At 48.5% G+C, this 19,592-nt stretch overlaps 1 protein-coding gene, 1 long non-coding RNA gene and 3 other non-coding genes across 7 annotated transcripts; all 5 read right to left on the bottom strand.

Moving 5' to 3' along the window:
- Nucleotides 1–386: 386 nt before the first annotated feature.
- Nucleotides 387–6,103, bottom strand: LOC111551674 (putative olfactory receptor 1F2). Its single transcript, XM_023225724.2, is given in 4 exon segments — nucleotides 387–993; nucleotides 996–1,547; nucleotides 3,388–3,681; nucleotides 5,920–6,103. Coding segments are annotated over 2 exon segments (933 nt in total). The 5' UTR covers nucleotides 1,444–1,547; nucleotides 3,388–3,681; nucleotides 5,920–6,103; the 3' UTR covers nucleotides 387–508.
- Nucleotides 6,104–9,694: 3,591 nt separating this feature from the next.
- Nucleotides 9,695–9,767, bottom strand: TRNAR-CCU. The gene has a single exon. It is a non-coding gene; the product is annotated as a tRNA-Arg (tRNA).
- Nucleotides 9,768–12,940: 3,173 nt separating this feature from the next.
- On the bottom strand, nucleotides 12,941–15,520 carry LOC111551675. 3 transcript variants are annotated; one of them, XR_002734431.1, is made up of 3 exons: nucleotides 15,078–15,520; nucleotides 14,902–14,951; nucleotides 12,941–13,440 (listed from the first exon to the last, which is right to left on the bottom strand). It is a non-coding gene; the product is annotated as an uncharacterized LOC111551675 (long non-coding RNA). The 3 variants fall into 3 exon arrangements; XR_002734432.1 differs by having other exon boundaries at nucleotides 12,941–13,437; XR_002734430.1 differs by lacking the exon at nucleotides 12,941–13,440 and adding an exon at nucleotides 14,176–14,318.
- On the bottom strand, nucleotides 13,106–13,178 carry TRNAK-CUU. The gene has a single exon. It is a non-coding gene; the product is annotated as a tRNA-Lys (tRNA).
- Nucleotides 15,521–16,531: 1,011 nt separating the features above from the next.
- TRNAP-UGG lies at nucleotides 16,532–16,603 on the bottom strand. Its single transcript has one exon. It is a non-coding gene; the product is annotated as a tRNA-Pro (tRNA).
- Nucleotides 16,604–19,592: the final 2,989 nt, after the last annotated feature.

The raw sequence follows: 19,592 nt of genomic DNA, 5'->3' as shown, positions 1-19,592 counted from the left end.
CTGACAACTGGAATTGTCAGGTCATTTAATTAAAGGATCTCTCTTTCCATCTTTAACCTGAAAAGTCTATATCAAGGGTTTTGTCCTCCCAAAATTTGTTTCTCTTATAAAAGCAAATGCTGGCCAGGCGTGGTGGCTCACATCTGTAATCCTAGCACTTTGAGAGGCCAAGGTGGGTGGATCATTTGAGGTCAGGAGTTCGAGACCAGTCTGACCAACATGGTGAAACCCCATCCATCTCTACTAAAAATACAAAAAAAAAAAAAAAAATTGGTTTCACATATCTGTAATCTCAGCTACTCAGGAGGCTGAGGCAGGAGAATCTCTTGAACCCAAGAGGCAGAGATTGCAGTGAGCCAAGATCGCACAACTGCACTCCAGCCTGGGTGACAGAGTGAGATTCCGTCTCAAAACAAACACACAATGCTAAGTTTCATACAGTAGAAAAAATAAACAGAATTATCTCAGAAATTAACTCCTTCTAGGAATTTCTTAGCCCATATCATTATTAAACAGAAAAGAATTTCAGAGCAATCACTTTTACAAGAGCCCCTTTTATATCCTTGTTCCTCAGGCTGTAGATAAAAGGATTCATCATGGCAGTCACCACTGTGAACATCACAGCAGCTGCTATATCTCTCTGAGTTGAGTGGGAGGATGAAGGGCTGAAATACAGAGATATGATGGTACCACAGAAGAAGAGAACCACAGCCAGTTGGGAGCCACAGGTGGAGAAGGCTTTCCATCTTCCCTTCATGGATGGGACCCTCAAGATGGCACAGGCGATGTGCATATAGGAAGCCAGGATGCAAAGAAATGGGGTGATCATGACTATGGCAGTCTCAGTAAGAATCATCACCTCATAGAGGTGTATGTCTGAACATGAGAGTTCCAGGAGGGGAGTCACATCACGGAAGATGTGGGGGATGGTGTTGTCTGCACAGAATGAGAGTCGAGCCATCAGCAGTGTGTGCAGCAGAGCATTCAAGTTGGAACCACCTGTGATCCAGTGACCAGCAGGGCACAGAGCTGATAGGTCATCTTTGCTGTGTAATGTAAGGGGTGGCACACAGCGACAAAGCAGTCATAGGCCATCACAGCCAGGAGGAAATCGTTCATGTCAGCAAACATACAGAGAAAACACATCTGCGTGAGACAGCTAGAGAAGGAGATGGTCTGAGTCCCAAGTATGTGATTGGCCAGCATCTTGGGGACGGTGGTGGAGAAGCAGACGTCCACAAAGGACAGGTTGCTGAGGAAGAAGTACATAGGGGTGTGCAGGCAGGAGTCCGTGCTGACGGCCAGGATGATGAGCAGGTTCCCCAAGACGGTGGCCAGGTATATGCTCAGGAAAAGCACGAAGAGGAGATGCTGCCGCTGGAGCTGCCTGGAGATTCCCAGGAGGAGGAACTAGGAGACGCTCGACTGGTTTGTCCTGCTCATGGGCCTGATCCCAGATGCAGATAAGACAGACAGAGATCAGCAATGTAGAAGCTGAGGCTCCAGATGCAACAAGTCAAGCTTCAACCATGGCCATGTTAACAAACCTGTATTAGGGTCACTCAGTCAGGATCCGCCCCTTGTCCCTACACCCCCAACTTCCAATGTCCAGTTCTGGATGACGTGGGTCTTGCTATACTCACTCTTTCAATTTTATAAAATATAACAAAAAACAACATGCAGACCCATACATAGCCCTCCTGTGCGATTGTGCAGGTCTCTTTTAGTATTTCCAGGCTTCTCCCACCCCCTAGGCACTCACAGAGAGGAAAAATAGCTGATTATTACTATGTCTGTGTCAAGCTCCAGCTGATGGATTCAGGACTCTTATTATTTCTCCCTGGATGTGGCATATTTAGAAAAGGAGCTCTCTCAAAGAACTCCAGTCATTAGTCATATATATCTGCTGTTATAATCTTACCTTGAAAGAACTTAGTTAATGCTCCTAATTATTCTAAGGATGGCAGAGTCTTAGAAATACAGGCAAGTCCTGAGCAAGTGAAGAGCAGATGTTAATGGCCTTAGCCCTCTGTGCAGGATAAATGTTTGGGAGAATCACAAACGGGTATTTAAGGTAGCTTCCATGGCCACTGGGACTAGACTCCCTGACAGTCTCATTAGAGACAAACAGAAATGAATTATCCCACCTATTTCTTGGTCCTTTGGTACCCAGCAATGATGGCAAAGTATATTCTCTAACTACTGGGTCAGAACTTGGAGATAAAGCAATCCTGGTAGAGATAAGTCCCAAAGAAAATTCACTGAGACCTCAAGTTGCATCACTTTGCTGATCTGGGCTTATGTTTACAGGTTTGAAAAGTTGGTTATCAGAAAGTTGTTCTTCTTAACTTCCTAGCTCAGAAGCTGAGATTATAGCAGTGTTATCTGAACCCTTCCTTTTTTTTCACATATATGGTCATTTACTGCATTGACTTGATGCGTTTGCCGATGGGGATGCAGAGGCTAGGGTGGGGCAGGTGTAAGGGTGGCATTGCAGAGTTGTACTTAACTTTTTTTTTTTTTTTTGAGACAAAGTCTAGCTCTGTTGCCCAGGCTGGAGTGCAGTGGCATGATCTCGGCTCACTGCAACCTCTGTCTCCTGGGTTCAAGTGATTCTCCCACCTCAGCCTCCCAAGTAGGGGGGACTAACAGGTACACACCACCACGCCCAGCTACTTTTTGTATTTTTAGTACACACGGGGTTTCACTATGTTGGTCAGGCTGATCTTGAGCTCCTGACTTCAGGTGATCCGCCCGCCTCAGCCTCTCAAAGTGCTGGGATTACAGGCGTGAGCCACCATATCCGGCCTGTGTTTAATCTTTTAAAGCATTTGGTGTAAAGGATACCCTTTTTGTAATGGGAGAATATATCAGGAAATGCACAGCATGCCATGACTGAAGAACTCTATGTTCCTAAAGTAGATTTCATTTAGGGATGCCTTCCCAGCTCACATTGGGTCAGCCTTTTCTGAAAATGGCCCCCTAATCCATAGGTGTATGGACTCCAGCAACCCAGTTTATACTCTATCATCCTCTTCCCAGTGAGGATTCATGATTGGAGTAGGGCAATTGGAACTGGGACTGAGGGCCCACGGATCATACTCACTAGGACTTGGCCTGTAACAGGTAATCCCAGAAGGTTGCAACTGTCCTTTGGCTGACTTATAGATGGATAAAAAGCAAAAGTCTATAGATAAGAGCAAAAGATGTAAACACACAGAGAGAAGAGTTGGAGAAAGTACGGATGGCTGTCCAGTTCACAGTTCAAGTCATTTTCTAATGACTGGCTACATTCTGGCCTCATTTGCAGTTCTTGGTTGCAAATAACAAACACCAACTCTTGCTGAGTTAAGCAGGAAAGAATTTCATGAAAATAATAATGAATACCTTTCAAAAACCCTGGGCAGCTGGAGAACCAGGCTCGGATGACGACACAGCAGCTACAGTGAAAAAAATAATACCAATGCAGCTGCTGCCTCCAAGGATAAATGTTGCCGTTCATAGTTTTGACATAGTTATCACTGGACATGAGGTGACAGTAGTAGCACTGCTGCCACTGCTGCCCCAGGAATCTATCTTGCTGCAATGGCTACCACTGCCAGAAAAGGTTCCTCTTGGTCTCTTCTTCCTTGTGCCAAAGGCTGAGTCAGGTGAATCTGATGGGCAGTCACATGCCCACATCTTTGGGGCAAGAGAGAATGGGAAATCAGTTATTCTGGATTTCCTGTTTTATAGGAAGTAAGTTATTTTCCCAATAGTTATGAGGCAAAAGATTACCTAAGCTTTGGAATGAGTTGCAGAAATTCAGAAGCCAAAACCATGATAAATGCTCACTAAAATCCATCCCTTCAGTTGCATATGAACACACAACCCTCTTACCAATTTACCTCGAAGAAACAATCTGGCCTAACATAGTGCAGCTATATTTCCGATAATAGGAAACAAGGTAAAGTCCCATCAGTTATGCCATCAAGGTCCATAACAGGATCCCCTCTACTCCAATCGTGATCCCATCCTGACATTCTGAAACTTATGAATCCAGCTTGAAAGCTAACCAAGAACTACACATCCTGTGTATATAAAATATGGAGAAAATAGAAAGGATAAAAAGGAGGAAAATATGAACAAATACTGTAATCTTTATTTCTGCAGGTAGCCACAAACCCTTAGTTGATATTAATAATTATTCTCGTCCATAACCTAATTCCTTTTCCTTGTCTTTAGCCAATGTATCAGCTGTTCCAGGTTGTTTTTTAATCTGACGTAATCACCCAAAACTTTCATGTCTGAGAGATTTGGCCTCCTTATAGTCCTGCTTATAATGTATAAGATTGTTCCAGTTTTTCATGTTATCAATGAACATGTCAACTCCAGAATTCTCTGAGATTTTTCTATCCATAATCCTCTTTGCTACCCCTGTGAAGCTGCAGAACTATGTTTTGTTGATAGTCACAGCCATAACAATGTTAGAATCCCCTTTTTGGTGAGTTTATTCAGTAACAAATGGAGCCCAAATTGGCCAGGAAGAAGTCTCCACAAAGTCCGGTGTTTCCAAGATAAGAAACAAAATTTTGCATGTAAATCATTAGGTACTACAAGAAGACATGTCCACCTGTACCCCTCGTTTCCTTGCTCTATAAATTCCTAGCTGAGAAAAAGTTCCCCATATATTGTCCACTGATATGAATCTTACAATAACCGTAAAACAGCACCCAAAACTTACAGGGTAGCTTCAAATGGTGCCAAAACTGAGTGTTTAAAAAACCATCTCACTATTCCATAACATCAGCTACTTGTGTTGATGGTGTACAATACCCATGAATCCCGCGGACACCAGTCGGACCCCTTGTGTTAATTACCTATTGTTGCATAACAAATTATTCTAAAATTTAGCAATTTCAAACAGTAAACATTTCTCTCACGCAGATCTTGTGAGTCCTGAATCTGGCCGTTGTTTAGCTGAATGGTTCTGGAACACAGTTTCTCATGAAATTGCAGTTAAGTTTTCAGCAGCAGCTCAGTCATCTGAAGACCTGACTGAGGCTGAAGGATGGGATTCCAGGATGGCTCCTTCACGTTATTGTCAGCAGGAAGCCTCAGTTTCTCACACGGACCTCTCCATAGAGCTAATAAGACATGTTCTCACACATAACAACTTTTTCCCCCAGAGCAAGTGCTTCAAGAGAGCAAGATGGAAGTTACAGTATCTTGTACCACCCAGCTCCAGATGTCATACATCATTTCTTACATCCACTATTGCTGAGTCTATCAGACGAATTCAATATGGGAAGGGATTACGCAAGGCTAGCATTATTGAGAGTCATCTTGGAAACTGACTACCATGTCACTTTTCCTATAAGTTGGGTACCTTGGTTAGAGACAATGTCTGTGGGATGCCAAGTTGGTGAATAAACCCATGCATCCCTAATACACATTCCGCCTTTTCTTTCCACCTCAGGTTGACTGAACGCCTCTTTTTATACTTTTCCTGGATGCTTCTGCACATTCTCAAGCACCCATGTTCACTGTAGGTTTTCTACCTATAGCATCCCACATCACAGCTTTCGTTATATCATCCTGATTAGGTGACCAGTGATGTCTAAGAGGTCATAAAGATCGAGAGTGTGACTCACAAGTCTCAAGTCTTATTATCTTCATTAGGTTTGCAGTATAGGCCACCGTCTGCACAGCCAAATGCAGATGTCAACATTGTCTCCTAGACACAAAATCTTGGGAAGCATAAGGCAGCCATTTTGAAACGTTAACGCGCACATAAATCACCTAGGGATGTTACCAAAATGAAGATTCTGACTCAGGAGGCCTGAGATTACGTATTTCTAACAGTCACCCAAGCGATGCCTGTCCTCAGACCTTATTATAAGCCCTAAGGGCTTAGGTTAAGAAGAGAACCCGACCCACCTACATCCATTTCTGCGCTGCTGGCTCCTCAGCCAACCTCGCCTTTTTAAAAGATATCCAGACCGGGCGTGGTGGCTCACGCTTGTAATCCCAGCACTTTTTGGAGGCCGAGGCAGGCGGATCAGGAGGTCAGGAGGTCGAGACCATCCTAACACGGTGAAACCCCGTCCGTACTAAAAATACAAAAAATTAGCCGGGCGTGGTGGTGGGCGCCTGTAGTCCCATCTACTCGGGAGGCTGAGGCAGGAGAATGGCGTGAACCCGGGAGGCAGAGTTTGCAGTGAGCGGAGATTGCGCCACCGCACTCCAGCCTGGGCCACAGAGCGAGACTCCGTCTCACAAAAAAGAAAAAAAGGAAAGAAAGAAAAGAGAGACAGAGAGAGAAAGAGAGAAAGAAAGAACGGACGAACGAAAGAAAGAAAGAGAAAGAAAAAAAAAAAACTAGAGCCAACGCAGAGCCCTGGCCCAAGCGGCTGACTCCTGGCGGCGGTACTCCAGGCGAAATATGGCGCCGCACTTCGTCACGGAGACGGCGCCGAGCTTAGGCCCCGCCCCCTTCTATGTAATTGGACAGGAGGGCGCCAGCGGAGAAAATAGTCCTCTATTATTGGATAAGCAAGAAAAAACTGCAGGGGGCGGGGCAAGGAGAGCTGGAAGACACAGCCTCGGATTGGTCCCGTTTGAGGGCTTGCGCGGCGCTTTCTCAGGGAGGGACTTCCGGGTTCGTCCCTACCGCCCTGCGCCTGCGCGTGGTGGACTAGCCAGAGGCTGTTTCCTTGCTAGGAGAGGTCGTTTGCGTTCGGGAGACTTCCGATCTCACGCAGGCAAAACTGAAGCACGCGCAAAACTTATTGGGGCCAAAAAAATTTAGTAATGAAGCTAAATAATATTTTAATGCGATATTTTTAAAAAGCAAACTTAATGCAAAGACCAGTAAGATACAAGCTATATTTTAGCTCTTCATTTGGTCAAAAGACATTGTCAAATACTCTGGCAATTCTTTCAGTTGAAGCCAAGATAAGCAAATAATTAGATTTTGAAAATACTGTTGATGTTTGCTATCACGGGCGCTGGGAATGTAATACAGTCGTGGGCCCCCAAATGATGTTTCGGTCAACAACAAACCGCATATACGACTATGGTTCTCTAAGATTATAATACCGCATTTTCACTCCACCTTTTCTGCGTTTCCATATGTTTAGATACGCAAATGTTTGTGTCGCAATTGCCTACAGCGTCTGGTACAGTAACACTCTCTTCGGGTTTGCAGCCCAAAAGCAACACATGTCTCAGAGGGTATCCTCCTTATAAAGCTGCACATGACCACATTTTAAAATATTTTGGTTTGGGGCCGGGTGTGGTGGCTCACACCTGTAATCTCAGCACTTTTGGAGGCTGAGACAGGAGGATAGCTTGAGCCCACGAATTCCAGACCAGCCCAGGCAACATAGCGAGACCCTGTCTCTATTTAAAAAAAAAAAAGCTGGCTGTGCTGGCACACCTTTATTCCCAGGTACTTGGGAGGCTGAGACAGGAGGATGGCTTGAGCTGGAGAGGTTGAGACTGCAGTGAGCCATGATTGCACCACTGCACTCCAGCCTGAGTGACAAAAACAAGATCCTGTCTGGGTACAAATCAGTGAAGCTTAAAATAGTTTGAGTTGGTTTTTGTTTTTTGTGGGTTTTTTTGACGAAGTCTCGCTCTGTCGCCCAGGCTGAAGTGCAGTGGAGATCTCAGCTCACTGCAAGCTCCGCCTCCCGGGTTTACGCCATTCTCCTGCCTCAGCCTCCAGAGTAGCTGGGACTACAGACGCCCGCCACCTCGCCCGGTTAGTTTTTTGTGTTTTTTAGTAGAGACGGGGTTTCACCGTGTTAGCCAGGATGGTCTCGTCGATCTCCTGACCTCGTGATCCGCTCTCCTTGGCCTCCCAAAGTGCTGGGATTACAGGCTTGAGCCACCGCGCCCGGCCCAAAATGGACTTTTAAAACAGAAAAAGAAAGAGAGTGGATTCCGTGTCAGAGGCAATTGCTGGTCTTCACATCTTTTTTTTTTTTTGAGTCCCACTCTGCCACCCGGGCTTGGAATGCAATGGTGTAATCTCTGCTGACTGCGACCTCCAACTCCCGGGCTCAAGCGATTCTCTTGCCTCAGCCTCCGGAGTAGCTGGGATTACAGGCGACCGCCACCACGTCCCGTTAATTTTTTTGTATTTTTGGTAGAGACAGGGTTTCACCATGTTAACCAGGCTGGTCTCGAACTCCTGACCTCAGGAGATCTGCCGGCCTTGGCCTCTCTGAGCCACCGCGCTCCGCCCTGTTTCGTTTCTCACCGGGATGGACGCCCGCATTTGAAGCCAGCGCGTCGTTTAACCCGCACAGGGGTCGCGGTAGCTGTTTTTTGATTGTTGTTTTGTTTTTTGCCTTTTTTTTTTTCTGTTTTCTTTTCTTTTAAATAGTAAATACAATTAGCACAATGAGTTAGCTGTCTTTTTAGGGAGGATTCTCTCCTGTTTCCGTAGCGGCAGGAAAGGAAGGAGGGAGGGAGAGGGCCGGAGGCGCAGGGACTGAGATTCGGTCCAGAACCCGGGCTCTGAGCAAGAAGCACCCTCCTGGGCCGGGATACGCTTTCCGGGGCACGGCTGGTATCGTGCTCCGGGGGACACGGAGCCTTCCGCCACCAGAGTGCTCACTGGGTGACACGCCAATCTGGACAGCACTTGCTGGACCCCAAATCCTGGACCGACGCCAAGACTCCACCCAGGAGGACTTTCACGCCCAGGAGGCACTATCAGAAGTCACAGAAGGGCGGTGGCTCACGCGTGTAATCCCAGCACTTTGGGAGGCCGAGGCAGGAAGATCACTTGGCCCCAGGTGTTCCAGACCAGCCTAAACAACATAGCGAGACCTAAATCACTCACGATCATAAACCAGATTAAGTCTATGTGATTATCTGCCCACCTCACTCCGCAAGTGCCCCCCTGAAATTCCAAAATAGACCTCGGTTTTCTACTGTTCCTGTTTACTTTTGACCTGCATATTTTTCCATTTTACTAGAATCTCTTTTTTCTCCCCTCCTCTCCTCTAGCCCGAGTGCCAAGAGCCTTTGGCACTGATCATACACAAACATTTGGGGCCTCGGAGTCGCTGCTTGTTTCGTAAAAAGTGTGTCACACATCTCTCCCGTGGGGGATGTCCAAGTCAACCAGGATAGATTGATAGTTAGATAGATCAGATAGTTCTTTTCTGAGGTTGAACAACATTAATGAAACAAAACGTATTCAATTAATCCCCTATTCATGGTCATCCCCTTCCCGTTTTTGAACAAAATTACCGCAGTAAAATATCCTCATACACGTAGAGTACCATGGTACCTGTATTTCTATGAAATGGAACTTGTGGGTCAAAGAGGTGTGTATACAAGGGTTGCTTTCTAAAACAGAAAACCCAACCAAACCAAACAAACCAAAACAGAAAACCAGCCTCCAACATTTTCACACTTTGATATATACGAAAACTGTACAGTTTTTTCTTGTCCCTTTGGTGTGAAGAGAGGTAAATGTAACATCTTCACTATTCTCTTCCTAAAGAGAGAGAGATTGAGAGATTCTGTGTCTTTGAGTTTAATGCCCTGGTTTTCTTCCAAATTCATGCCTTTTCTTATTTTTGTAAGTTTTTCTACCTGTGTGTCTGTATGCTTTGTCCTTTATAAAAGGTCATTGGACAACCAAAGCTTAGCCCATTGCCTTATCCCAGGTCACCAAAGGTTGGGGTTGTCTTACCCCAGGTGGGACTCGAACACACAACCCCTGGCTTAGGAGGCCAGTGCCTTATCCATTAGGCCACTGGGGCAGCTGTTAAACAGCCTACTGAGAATATTAAAAGACAGAATAACTCATCACAGGTGGCTAGAAAATTACCCTAGAATTGGTTTGGGCATTTATTCAAGAAAGTATTCCAGCTTGAGCAACACAGCGAGATCTCTGTCTCCACAAAAAAATTTTAAAATTAGCCAGGTGTGGTTGCGCTCACCTGTGGTCCCATCTACTGGGGAGGCTGAGGCTGGAGGATCGCTTGAGCCTAGGAAGTGGAGGCTGCAGGGACCCGAGATGGCGTCGCTACACTCCAGCCTGGGCCACGGGAGTGAGATCCTGTCTCAAAAAAAAAAAAGTCTTAGCTGAGTTCTTCCAATGCAGCAGCCTCCATTCGGGTCGCCGGGGACGCCATAGAGAATGAGAGAAAAAGCCCAGTCCCCCAGAGCTCTGCAGGCTGCGTCCTCGCGCCCCCGGCGCTGTCCTCTCCCGCATGGTTTCCGCTCCTCATGGGCTTGGCGGAGTCCGACTTGTCTGATCCTCCAGAAGGGAGTCCCAGGTGCCCGAAGGAACTAAATTTTCCTTCGGAGTCAGAGAGAAACGAAGGGTCTCGGGCTGGGTGGATCGGTGGAGCACTGAGCCTTGACGCGAGGCGCTTGACAGCCCTACTGTGTTTTTTTGGTTTTTGTTTTTGAGACGCAGTCTCGCTCTGTCGCCCAGGTTGGAGTGCAGTGGCGCGATCTCGGCTCACTACAAGCTCTGCCTCCTGGGTTCACGCCATTCTCCTGCCTCAGTCTCCCTAGTAGCTGGGACTACAGGCGCCCGCCACCACGCCCGGCTATTTTTTTTTTTTTTTTTTTTTTTTTAGTAGATAGGAGGTTCACTATGTGAGCTGGGATGGTCTCGATCTCCTGACCTCGTGATCCTCCCGCCTCGGCCTCCCAAAGTACTGTTGTTTAATAAAAGTCAGGTCCACCTGGGGCCTAGCGCGTGACAAAAGATCCTGCAGGGGCTGGGCGCGGTGGCTCGCGCCAGTAATCTCAGCACTTGGGAGGCCAAAGCGGGTGGCCCACTCGAAGTCAGGGGTTCGGGGCCAGCCTGACCAATATGGTGAAACCCCCTGTCTACTAAAAATACAAAAATTAGCCGGGTGTGGTGGCTCCCCCAACTACTCGGAAGGCTGAGGCAGGAAAATCTCTTGAACCTGGGAGGCGGAGGCTGCAGTGAGCGGAGATCACTCCACTGCATTCCAGCCCAGGCGACAGAGGAAGACTCCATCTCAAAAAAGATTTTAAAAATTTCGTAAACATTTTTTTAATCCCGCAGGGCACAGTAACGGAGAGGAAGATTTCAGACGGAGCGGGACAGACACCTCACCGGACCTCCAGAAGCTCAACTGCAAGCCCAAGTCAGCGCCCTCTTAGCAGCCCCCAGCGCTGCACCCCAGGGCCGAGCGCCACGCCTCAGAGCGGGGCCAACGTCCGGAACATGGAGGCGGCCCGGGAGATTCTACCCAGGACCTCGCTTTTCCAGGCTCGGCGCGAGAGGGGGAGCAAAGCGCCAGACAAAGCCCTCCCCTTGAGGCTGCTCAAAACCAACGCCCCCAAGACCATGGACACGGCCCATGGAATCCACTGTGACTGTCATTTACCCAGTGGTAAAAATTCAGCAGAATTGGAGCTGTTCAAGATATTCATCCCACCAAGGGAGCTTCCGGGACCTCAGAGACTCATGAAACAAGACGATCTAATATACAATCCATATTCTAAATTCCCCCAGTAAGTTCATATTTTATAAATTGAAGGAAAAAAAATCCAGGACTAAGGGGTTGAGTCTCACCGGAGTAAACCCTGGACTTGAGCCCTTGAAAGTGCATAGCTGTTGGCCGGGGCGGTGGCTCATGTCTGTCATCCTAGCACTTTGGGAGGCCGAGGTGGGCGGATCACGAAGTCAGGAGTTCAAGACTAGCCTGTTTAACATACTGAAACCTCGTGTCTACTAAAAATACAAACATTAGCCGGGCGTGGAGGCGGGCGCCTGTAATCCCAGCTACTCAGGAGACTGAGGCAGGAGAATCGCTTGAACCTGGGAGGCGGAGGTAGCAGTGAGCCGAGATTGCGCCATTGCACTGCAGCCTACGGGACAAGAGTGAGACTGTTCAAATTAAAAAAAAAAAAAAAAAGGAAAGAAAATGCATGGCAGTAGAAAGCCGAAGTCTCCTACAGACTCTACTCCCCTAATGCCCTGAGCTGGACCTAGTGCCCTGCCCCGGGATCCCTGCGGACCCCCAAAGTTCCAATTAAAAATTAAAAGATGCCCCACGCCTGTAATCGCTTCAGCCTGGGCAACATAGGGAGACCCTCTCCCCACCTCCCGGCCCCCTACCCCAGGTCTCGATAAAATGAAAAACAAAATAAAGTTAAAAGACCTCAGGACCCAGTTTGAGCCTTTTCAACATTTCTTTTTATTCCCTCCTATGGTGTCGGGTTTCCCTTGGAAATCAGAGTTGTCAGAGGTTCTCAAATCTCTACAAAAGAGAAATGTTTTGTGAAAAAGTAAGGGCTCAAAAGGTCAGGCGCGGTGACCCAGGCCTGTAATCCCAGAACTTTGGGAGGCTGAGGCAGGTGGATCACGAGGTCAGGAGATGGAGACCATCCTGGCTAACACAGTGAAACTCCGTCTCTACTAAAAACACAAAAAATTATCCGGGCATGGTGGCAGGCGCCTGTAGTCCCAGCTACTTGGAGGCTGAGGCAGGAGAATGGCGTGAACCCGGGAGGCAGAGATTGCAATGAGTCCAGATAGCGCCACTGCACTCCAGCCTGGGCGACCGAGCGAGACTCGACAGAGTCTCAAAAAATAAGCAGAAAGGCTCCTCTGGAACTCGAATCCGGGACCTCCGGTACCCTAAACGAGAATCATACCCCTAGACCAAAGAGCCACGGTAGTAAGAGATTTACTTTTCTTTGGGGCAGTGGTGGAGTACCTGGAGAGATACAGCTGAAGCCGGCGAAAGCAAAGTGAGAGAAGACTGGGATTGCAGACTTGCTGGAAAGGGGTAAATTCATCAGCGGGTGGGCCAGCGCCCGGGCACCTCCCCGCACCGCACAAAGTGGGGAGAGGCCCCTGCGCCCCTCATACCCATCCCGTGGCCCCTCCGTTCTCACCCACCCCCGCCCCTCTGCCTCCGGCTGGCAACCAGCCAATCCCGGTGCTGCCTTTGGTCACTTCACAGACAATCCTCGCTGCTGCGAGCGCGCGGGGACCAAAATTCAATGATGGAGGAGATACCATCACAGAGCGCGATGTGGCACCTAGCAGTGTTCATTAAACGCTGGCTGTTTCCAGAACTCCAAGGTAGCAAGGAAGAAAACAAGTCGCCCAACGTGGGGCTCGAACCCACGACCCTGAGATTAAGAGTCTCATGCTCTACCGACTGAGCTAGCCGGGCTCCCTTAAGAATGCTTTATGTCTAGTAAATGGCGGGGTGGCATGAGAATAGTAGAAACTAAGTGACATAATGAATCAGCCCCAGAAACCAGGGCGACTGGGGGTCCCCCACAACAGTTTCAGTTCCGCACGGATGCCCCCGCTGGTGTAAGTCTTCGCTCACCACTCTGCGATCTCCCATAAATGGGGATGACCCGCCAGAGGCTCCTTCCACACCGCCCCGACATAAATCTGTATTCTCTGCCGTCCGCTGAAATGTCCTCCTTTCAGAAAGAGAAAAAACATACCCACACTGCACGCACCTGAAAGAGTCAATGATAACCTCTTTTTTGAGGCCACTCGAATTACAGGAACAGGAGAGTTCTGCTGTGTGTACGGCAAATGAACCCATCCTCAGAGATGCAGACAAAATGCCTGAAGCTCACTTGGAGCTCGCAGAAGCCCCCGCAGGTGCCGCTCCACACTGTAACCTACTGTGAGGTGCGTCTAGCTGTTCTATTTCCATTACTGTGTGCTTTTATATCTAGAACTATTTGGTTCTTTTTTCAAACTAGAAGGTTGAAAGGAGAGCATTTTACATAGGTCCTGTTGTCAAAGATATTTTATTTATTGCCTTTCATAAGGATAATTGTATTACAATCTTCCTAATACTCTGCATCTAAAATGTTTGCAATTTTGCTTCTGTTGCCTACTGTTGATGACTTGTTGTTCATGATACCTTGTTTTGCTTGCTTTTTATTTATTTTATTTATTTTTTATTTTTTAGATAGAGTCTCACCTTCTCACCCAGCAGGCTGGAGTGCACTGGCGCCATTTCGGCTCACTGCAACCTCTGTCTCCGGGGTTCAAGCGATTCTCCTGCCTCAACCTCCCTAGCAGCTGGGGTTACAGGCGCCCGCCACCATGCCGGACTAATTTTTGTATTTTTAGTAGAGACAGGGTTTTATTGTGTTGACCAGGATGGTCTCAAACTCCTGACATCAGGTGATTCACCCACGTCAGCCTCCCAAAGTGCTGGGATTACAGGCATGGGCCACCGCATCCGGCCTCCTTGTGCTGGGTCCATTTTCCTTGTAAATGTCTTTGATTCTTGGTTGAGAGCATGTTCTCAAATCCAGCGTCCCAAACAAAAATGAAGTCCCTGCCAATAGAATCTGTCCTCAGAGTAGATCAGAGGAGGCCCCAGTCCTGGTGGGTGCTGGGACTCAGGACCAGGTACCCGGGCTCCAGGGTTCAGTCCCTACTCCTTCCAAAACTAGGACACGGGAGCAGAGCAGCCCCAGGAGGCTACACGCAGGTGAGTAGTGATGGGACATGGGGAGGGAGAGGCCTCTGGACCCCAGATACAAACACGCATATCCCATCTCCTCTGCTTAAGTGTCCAGCTCCCTCTCTCCTTAAGACTGTGACTGCTAGAGCCAGGGATAGTGGGTGGGAGTCCCAGACTGGACCTTTTAAGGCATCTGACTGTGAAGATTCGGCTCTTATTGTATATAGGAACTTGTCTCTTCTTCGGTGCCTTGAGTTTGCACTGACAGAAGTAACAAAAAAAAAAAAACAAAACAAAACAAAACAGAAAACCACCAAAAACCAAACAAAGGACAAAAAATAGCTTGTCAAAAGGGCTCTAGCAACACTGGTGACAGAACTCTAGATGAATTTTAAGAAGAGGCAGTGCGATAGTAGGCGGCGTCAACATAGCTTAAGACCTTTGTACAAATTACCTTTGAAGGGCGTCCATGTCTAGCGCTGAGGTCTGTAGGCCGAGCCGAATCTAAAAAAGAGCAGGAAACGACTTTGCGCCTGGACCAAAGGCCGGGCTCGTCCAGGATTTGAACCCGGGACCTCTCGCACCCTAAGCGGCAATCATACCCCTAGACCAAGGAGCCACACAACTTACAGTTTAAGGTTATCTTTGTGGGCGTCCTAGCATCCTGGGGGCCGCAGGGGCGGACCCAGCGAGTAGACTCTTGTTTCAGACCCGCCTGGAAGGGGTAATTTCAAGGGTGGATGGACGTGGCGGGAGCCCAGAGCCCCGGCCCCTCCTCCGCACGGCACAAAACGGGAAGCAACCCTAGCGTTCCGACAATCCGGGAGCTCCCTGGGTCCTCGCCCGCCGCCGCCACTCGGCCCTGGGCTGGGGATTAGGCGTCTGCGCGCAGAGCAGTGAGGAGCTTCAGCTTCCGCAGGACATGAGAACCTCCCAATAGCAGGCAGCGGCTGCGCTGAGGGTCTGCGAGCCGCGATCACTGGATGCCCGCCTTGGAAACGCTGCAGTCCCTCAGCGTGGCACCAATGGTGTTCAATAAAGGCCTGCCGAGTGCACGAGGCACCAGCCACCAGGCCCCCTACCTCGCCGCACCCTTCGCTTCTCCGGCTCCGCTCCCCCCTTCTCCCCAGTGAAGCCAAAACCCAGAAAGCGAACTTCTCACGTGGGCCTCCAACCCTAAAGGCTGACGCTGAGAGTCTGTGTGCTCCACCGACTGAACCAGCCCCGCAGCGCCCGCCTGGCCTCAAGCTCCCAGGGTGTCTGAGCCCTGGGAGAAGACGGCTTAGGCCACCATCCACACTGCGTACCACGGGCGGTTCAGCGATCCACCCCCTTGCACTTCACTGGGGGGAGCTGGCGGGACCTCCTGCTCCCAGGACGTGAGGAGGAGGAAGAATGAAGCCCGTGGGGCAGCAGGCGTTGGGCGTCGGTTCCGGGGCACCCTTTACTGTCGCTCTGCCCTGTCCTGTATCCAGATTTCATCTGATTCTCGAGAATCCGGCAGATCTGGGCTAAAAGGGGCTCCCCGTCCCCTCCAGATACAAGCTGAGAATTTCTTGGCACTCAGTGGGAAGGCCCCGGGGTCTGGGCATGGAGACAGGGGCCGAGACCCCCACCCCGCCAGGGCCCACTGAAGTGCTGCCCGCGGATGCCCGGTCTTCCCCTCCTCCCTCCTCTCACTCACTCCCCTCCATTCTCCCCCGCTTCCCGTGTTCTCCCCTTCTCCGAATAAACTGAAATTTTAAGCGGAGTAGGGCTCACCTGGGACTTGAGCCGCCATACTCTCGAATCCTAGAAAAAATTTATGCCCCTGGAGCGACCAATGAGCCCGGCGCGTTCTTCCTTATTCTAAATAACGTCCTATAAATAACTTCCTCCTGCTGCCCGGGGTCGTCTCCTTTAACAGCGGTTGCAGCAGTTGGCCGCGCTGGATCCCATTTCAGCAAGGCGAGCGATTCAGGCCGCTGCGTCTGCGTCCCGGGACCCCGGAAGGTCTCCACTGAGGCCCTGCCAACAGGAACCTACCTCCGCCTTCCTAGTCTCACGTCCTGGCTGAAAATCCGAAAAGGGAGAAAAGGAAAAAGGAGCTCGTCTGGGATTTGAACCCAGGACCTCTCACACCCAAAGCGAGAATCATACCCCTAGACCAACGAGCCACCGGCTTCTCCTTTTTGTTTTTGCTTTTTGGTGGGAGATAAGTCTTTCCGCCCCTGACGCAGAGAAAGACGTTCTCCATCGACCCAGTAGCTCAGTCTTTAGCGCTCGCACCTGCGAATCTGGACTTGTGGGTTCGTGGCCACCCTCAGATTTCCGAGGCAGGTTTTACTCCTGCTGGATAAACCAACAGGGTTACCCGCTGAGATTACGAACTGGTGGTTTAAATGTCGTGCTGATACGAAATACAGGTGTATTTACCTATTACTAAGGTAAAAGGATTTCCAGGCAGAATAGTGATGTCAGAAATCACAAAGGAAATGTACAGATTTTACCCAAGTTTTTAAAACGGCAAATGACAATCCAAAGAAAATACAATCTAAATTACAAGCTAAGGGCTTATTACTGGGTTACGCAGTTTTCAAATCCTTTAAAAAATATATAGGCTTTTTTCGAGACGGAGTCTCGCTCTGTCCCCCAGGCTGGAGTGCGGTGGCGCGATCTCGGCTCACTGCAAGCTCCGCCTCCGGGGTTCACGCCATTCTCCTGCCTCAGTCTCCTGAGTAGCTGGGACTACAGGTGCCTGCCACCGCGCCCGGCTAATTTTTTGTATTTTTTTTTTTATTAGAGACGGGTTTCACCGTGTTAGCCAGGATGGTCTCGATCTCCTGACCTCGTGATCCGCCCTCCTCGGCCTCCCAAAGTGCTGGGATTACAGGCGTGAGCCACTGCGCCCGGCCAATATATAGGCATATTTTAAAAAGACATTTAAGAAAAGAAAAGCAATGAAGATCTATGACAGAAACGGCTTCGTCTTCCTTACCTGCGACTATGGAGCATAAACGCTGCTTGCCGCAGCCTCTCTGGCAGACAAGTGTAGCGCTGGGCTGGCCCTAAGGACCATAGGTGGAAAAGAACTGAGCCTTGAAGTGGGGAGACCCGAGAAAAAGAGATTGTCCTAGAGCTTGCATGGGAAGAATTTCGGGACTCAGAAACTGGAAACACTGGATTTCCGTGACAAAGTTTCCCAAGCAGCAGTACATGGTGCAATGGGTGTGTCTGGAGGCTGGGGTGAGGAGTTAAAAAAGGCAGCCCGCTGCTTCAGTGACTTCCTTGAGACTCAAAAGAGGCCAGGGAGAACCCTGTCTACTCACCTGCAGGCATCTCTCCCGGGGTCCTACGGATTGCCTGCTCTGGAAGTCACAGAAAAGTGAAGGAGGCTGGGCGCGGTACCTCCTGCCTATAATCCCAGCACTTTGGGAGGCCAAGGTGAGTGGATCACTTGAATCCAGGAATTCGAAACCAGCCTGGCCAACATGGAAGACTGCTGTCTACTAAAAATACAAAAATCAGCCGGGTGTGGTGGCGCGTGCCTGTAGTCCCAGCTACTCAGGAGGCTGAGGCACTAGAATCGCTTGAACCCAGGAGGCGGAGGTTAGAGTGAGGGGACACTGCGCCACTGCCCTTCAGCCTGACAGGGTAAGACCCTGTCAAAAACAAATTTTTTTTTAATTTAAAAAATTCAAAAAAAGAGGGAAACTGAGAACAGATTCCAAGATTCCAACTGCTCATTCTTGTCAGTTACTGACTAGGGACTGGACTCTGATGGTTTCCATGAGGTAACTCATGCTGTTTTCTTTCTCTCTTTCTGTCTCTCTCTCTGTCTCTCTCTCTCTCTCTTTTTCTTTCTTTTATTTTTTGTGGAGTTTCACTCTTTTTGCCCAGGCTGGAGTGCAATGGTGTGATCTTGGCTCACTGCAACCTCTGCCTCCTGGATTCAAGCGATTCTCCTGCCTCACCCTCCCGAGTAGCTGGGATTACTGGCATGTGCCACCATGCCCAGCTAATTTTTGTATTTTTAGTAGAGACAGGGTTTCCCCATGTTGGTCAGGCTGATCTTGAACTCCCAACCTCAGGTTATCCACCTGCCTCGGCTTCCCAAAGTGCTGGGATTACAGGCGTGAGGCATTGCACCCGACCTCATGCTGTTTTCAACAGATGCACAAGGAGGACACTATTATCTTCATGTCTACAGATGACACAATTGGAGCCCTGGAAAGGTTGAGAAAGTAGTTCAAGTTCATACAGCCAGGAAGTACCCTGGAAAGTCTGGCTACAGAACCACATGAATAGCTGTCTTTGCACACCAACAGGTAATTCACAGAAAAAGGAAAGCAAACACACACACACCCACAGAGACATGCACAGATGGCCAATAAACATGGAAAACCAGTCACCTCACTAGTAAAGTTTCTTTCCCCACTTTCTGAACTGCCCACAGCATCAGTTCCATTCTAGGCCTAGTTTATCTCGTAGCCTTACCACAGAAGCCAGTGGGGAATAGCTATATGTCTGAATTCTCCAATTTTAGCATATGCTTTGACTCAGTATATTGATAATTGAGATATACTACACAAACCATAAAATTCACTAAAATGTATAATTGAGTGGTTTTTATATATTCATGAGATTGTGCAACAGTCACCACTATCTAGTTCTAGAATGTTTTCATAATCCCAATTCAGTACCCATTAGCAATCCTCCCTGTTCCTCCGTCCTCCCATCTTCTGGCAACCACTAGTATGCTTTCTGTCTCCACGAATTTGCCTGTTCTCTACATTTCGTATAAATGGAATTATACAATAGTGGTCCTTCATGTCTGGCTTCTCTCACTTAACATAATGTATTCAAGGTTCATCCTTGTTGCATATATCAGTAATTCATTCCTAATTATGACTGAATAATATTTAATATTATTGAATAATACTATATTAGTTTGCTAGAGTCCCCACAACAGTACCATAGACTGAGTGGATAAAATAACAGAAATTTATTTTCTCACTATTCTGGAGGCTGGAGTCTGAGACTAGGTATGGGCAGGGTTTGTTGGTGCTGAGGCCTCCTTCCTTGGCTTGGGGACAGCTGTCTTCTCCCTGAGCCTTCATGCCATCTTCCCTCTGTGTATGTATCTATTCAAGATCCAAATTATTA

The sequence above is a fragment of the Piliocolobus tephrosceles genome, chromosome 17 (assembly GCF_002776525.5).
Source record: "Piliocolobus tephrosceles isolate RC106 chromosome 17, ASM277652v3, whole genome shotgun sequence".
In the NCBI taxonomy this organism is placed as follows: Eukaryota; Metazoa; Chordata; class Mammalia; order Primates; family Cercopithecidae; genus Piliocolobus; species Piliocolobus tephrosceles.
Note: the sequence above shows the minus strand (reverse complement) of the source record. Positions and strands in the feature narration are given on the sequence as shown.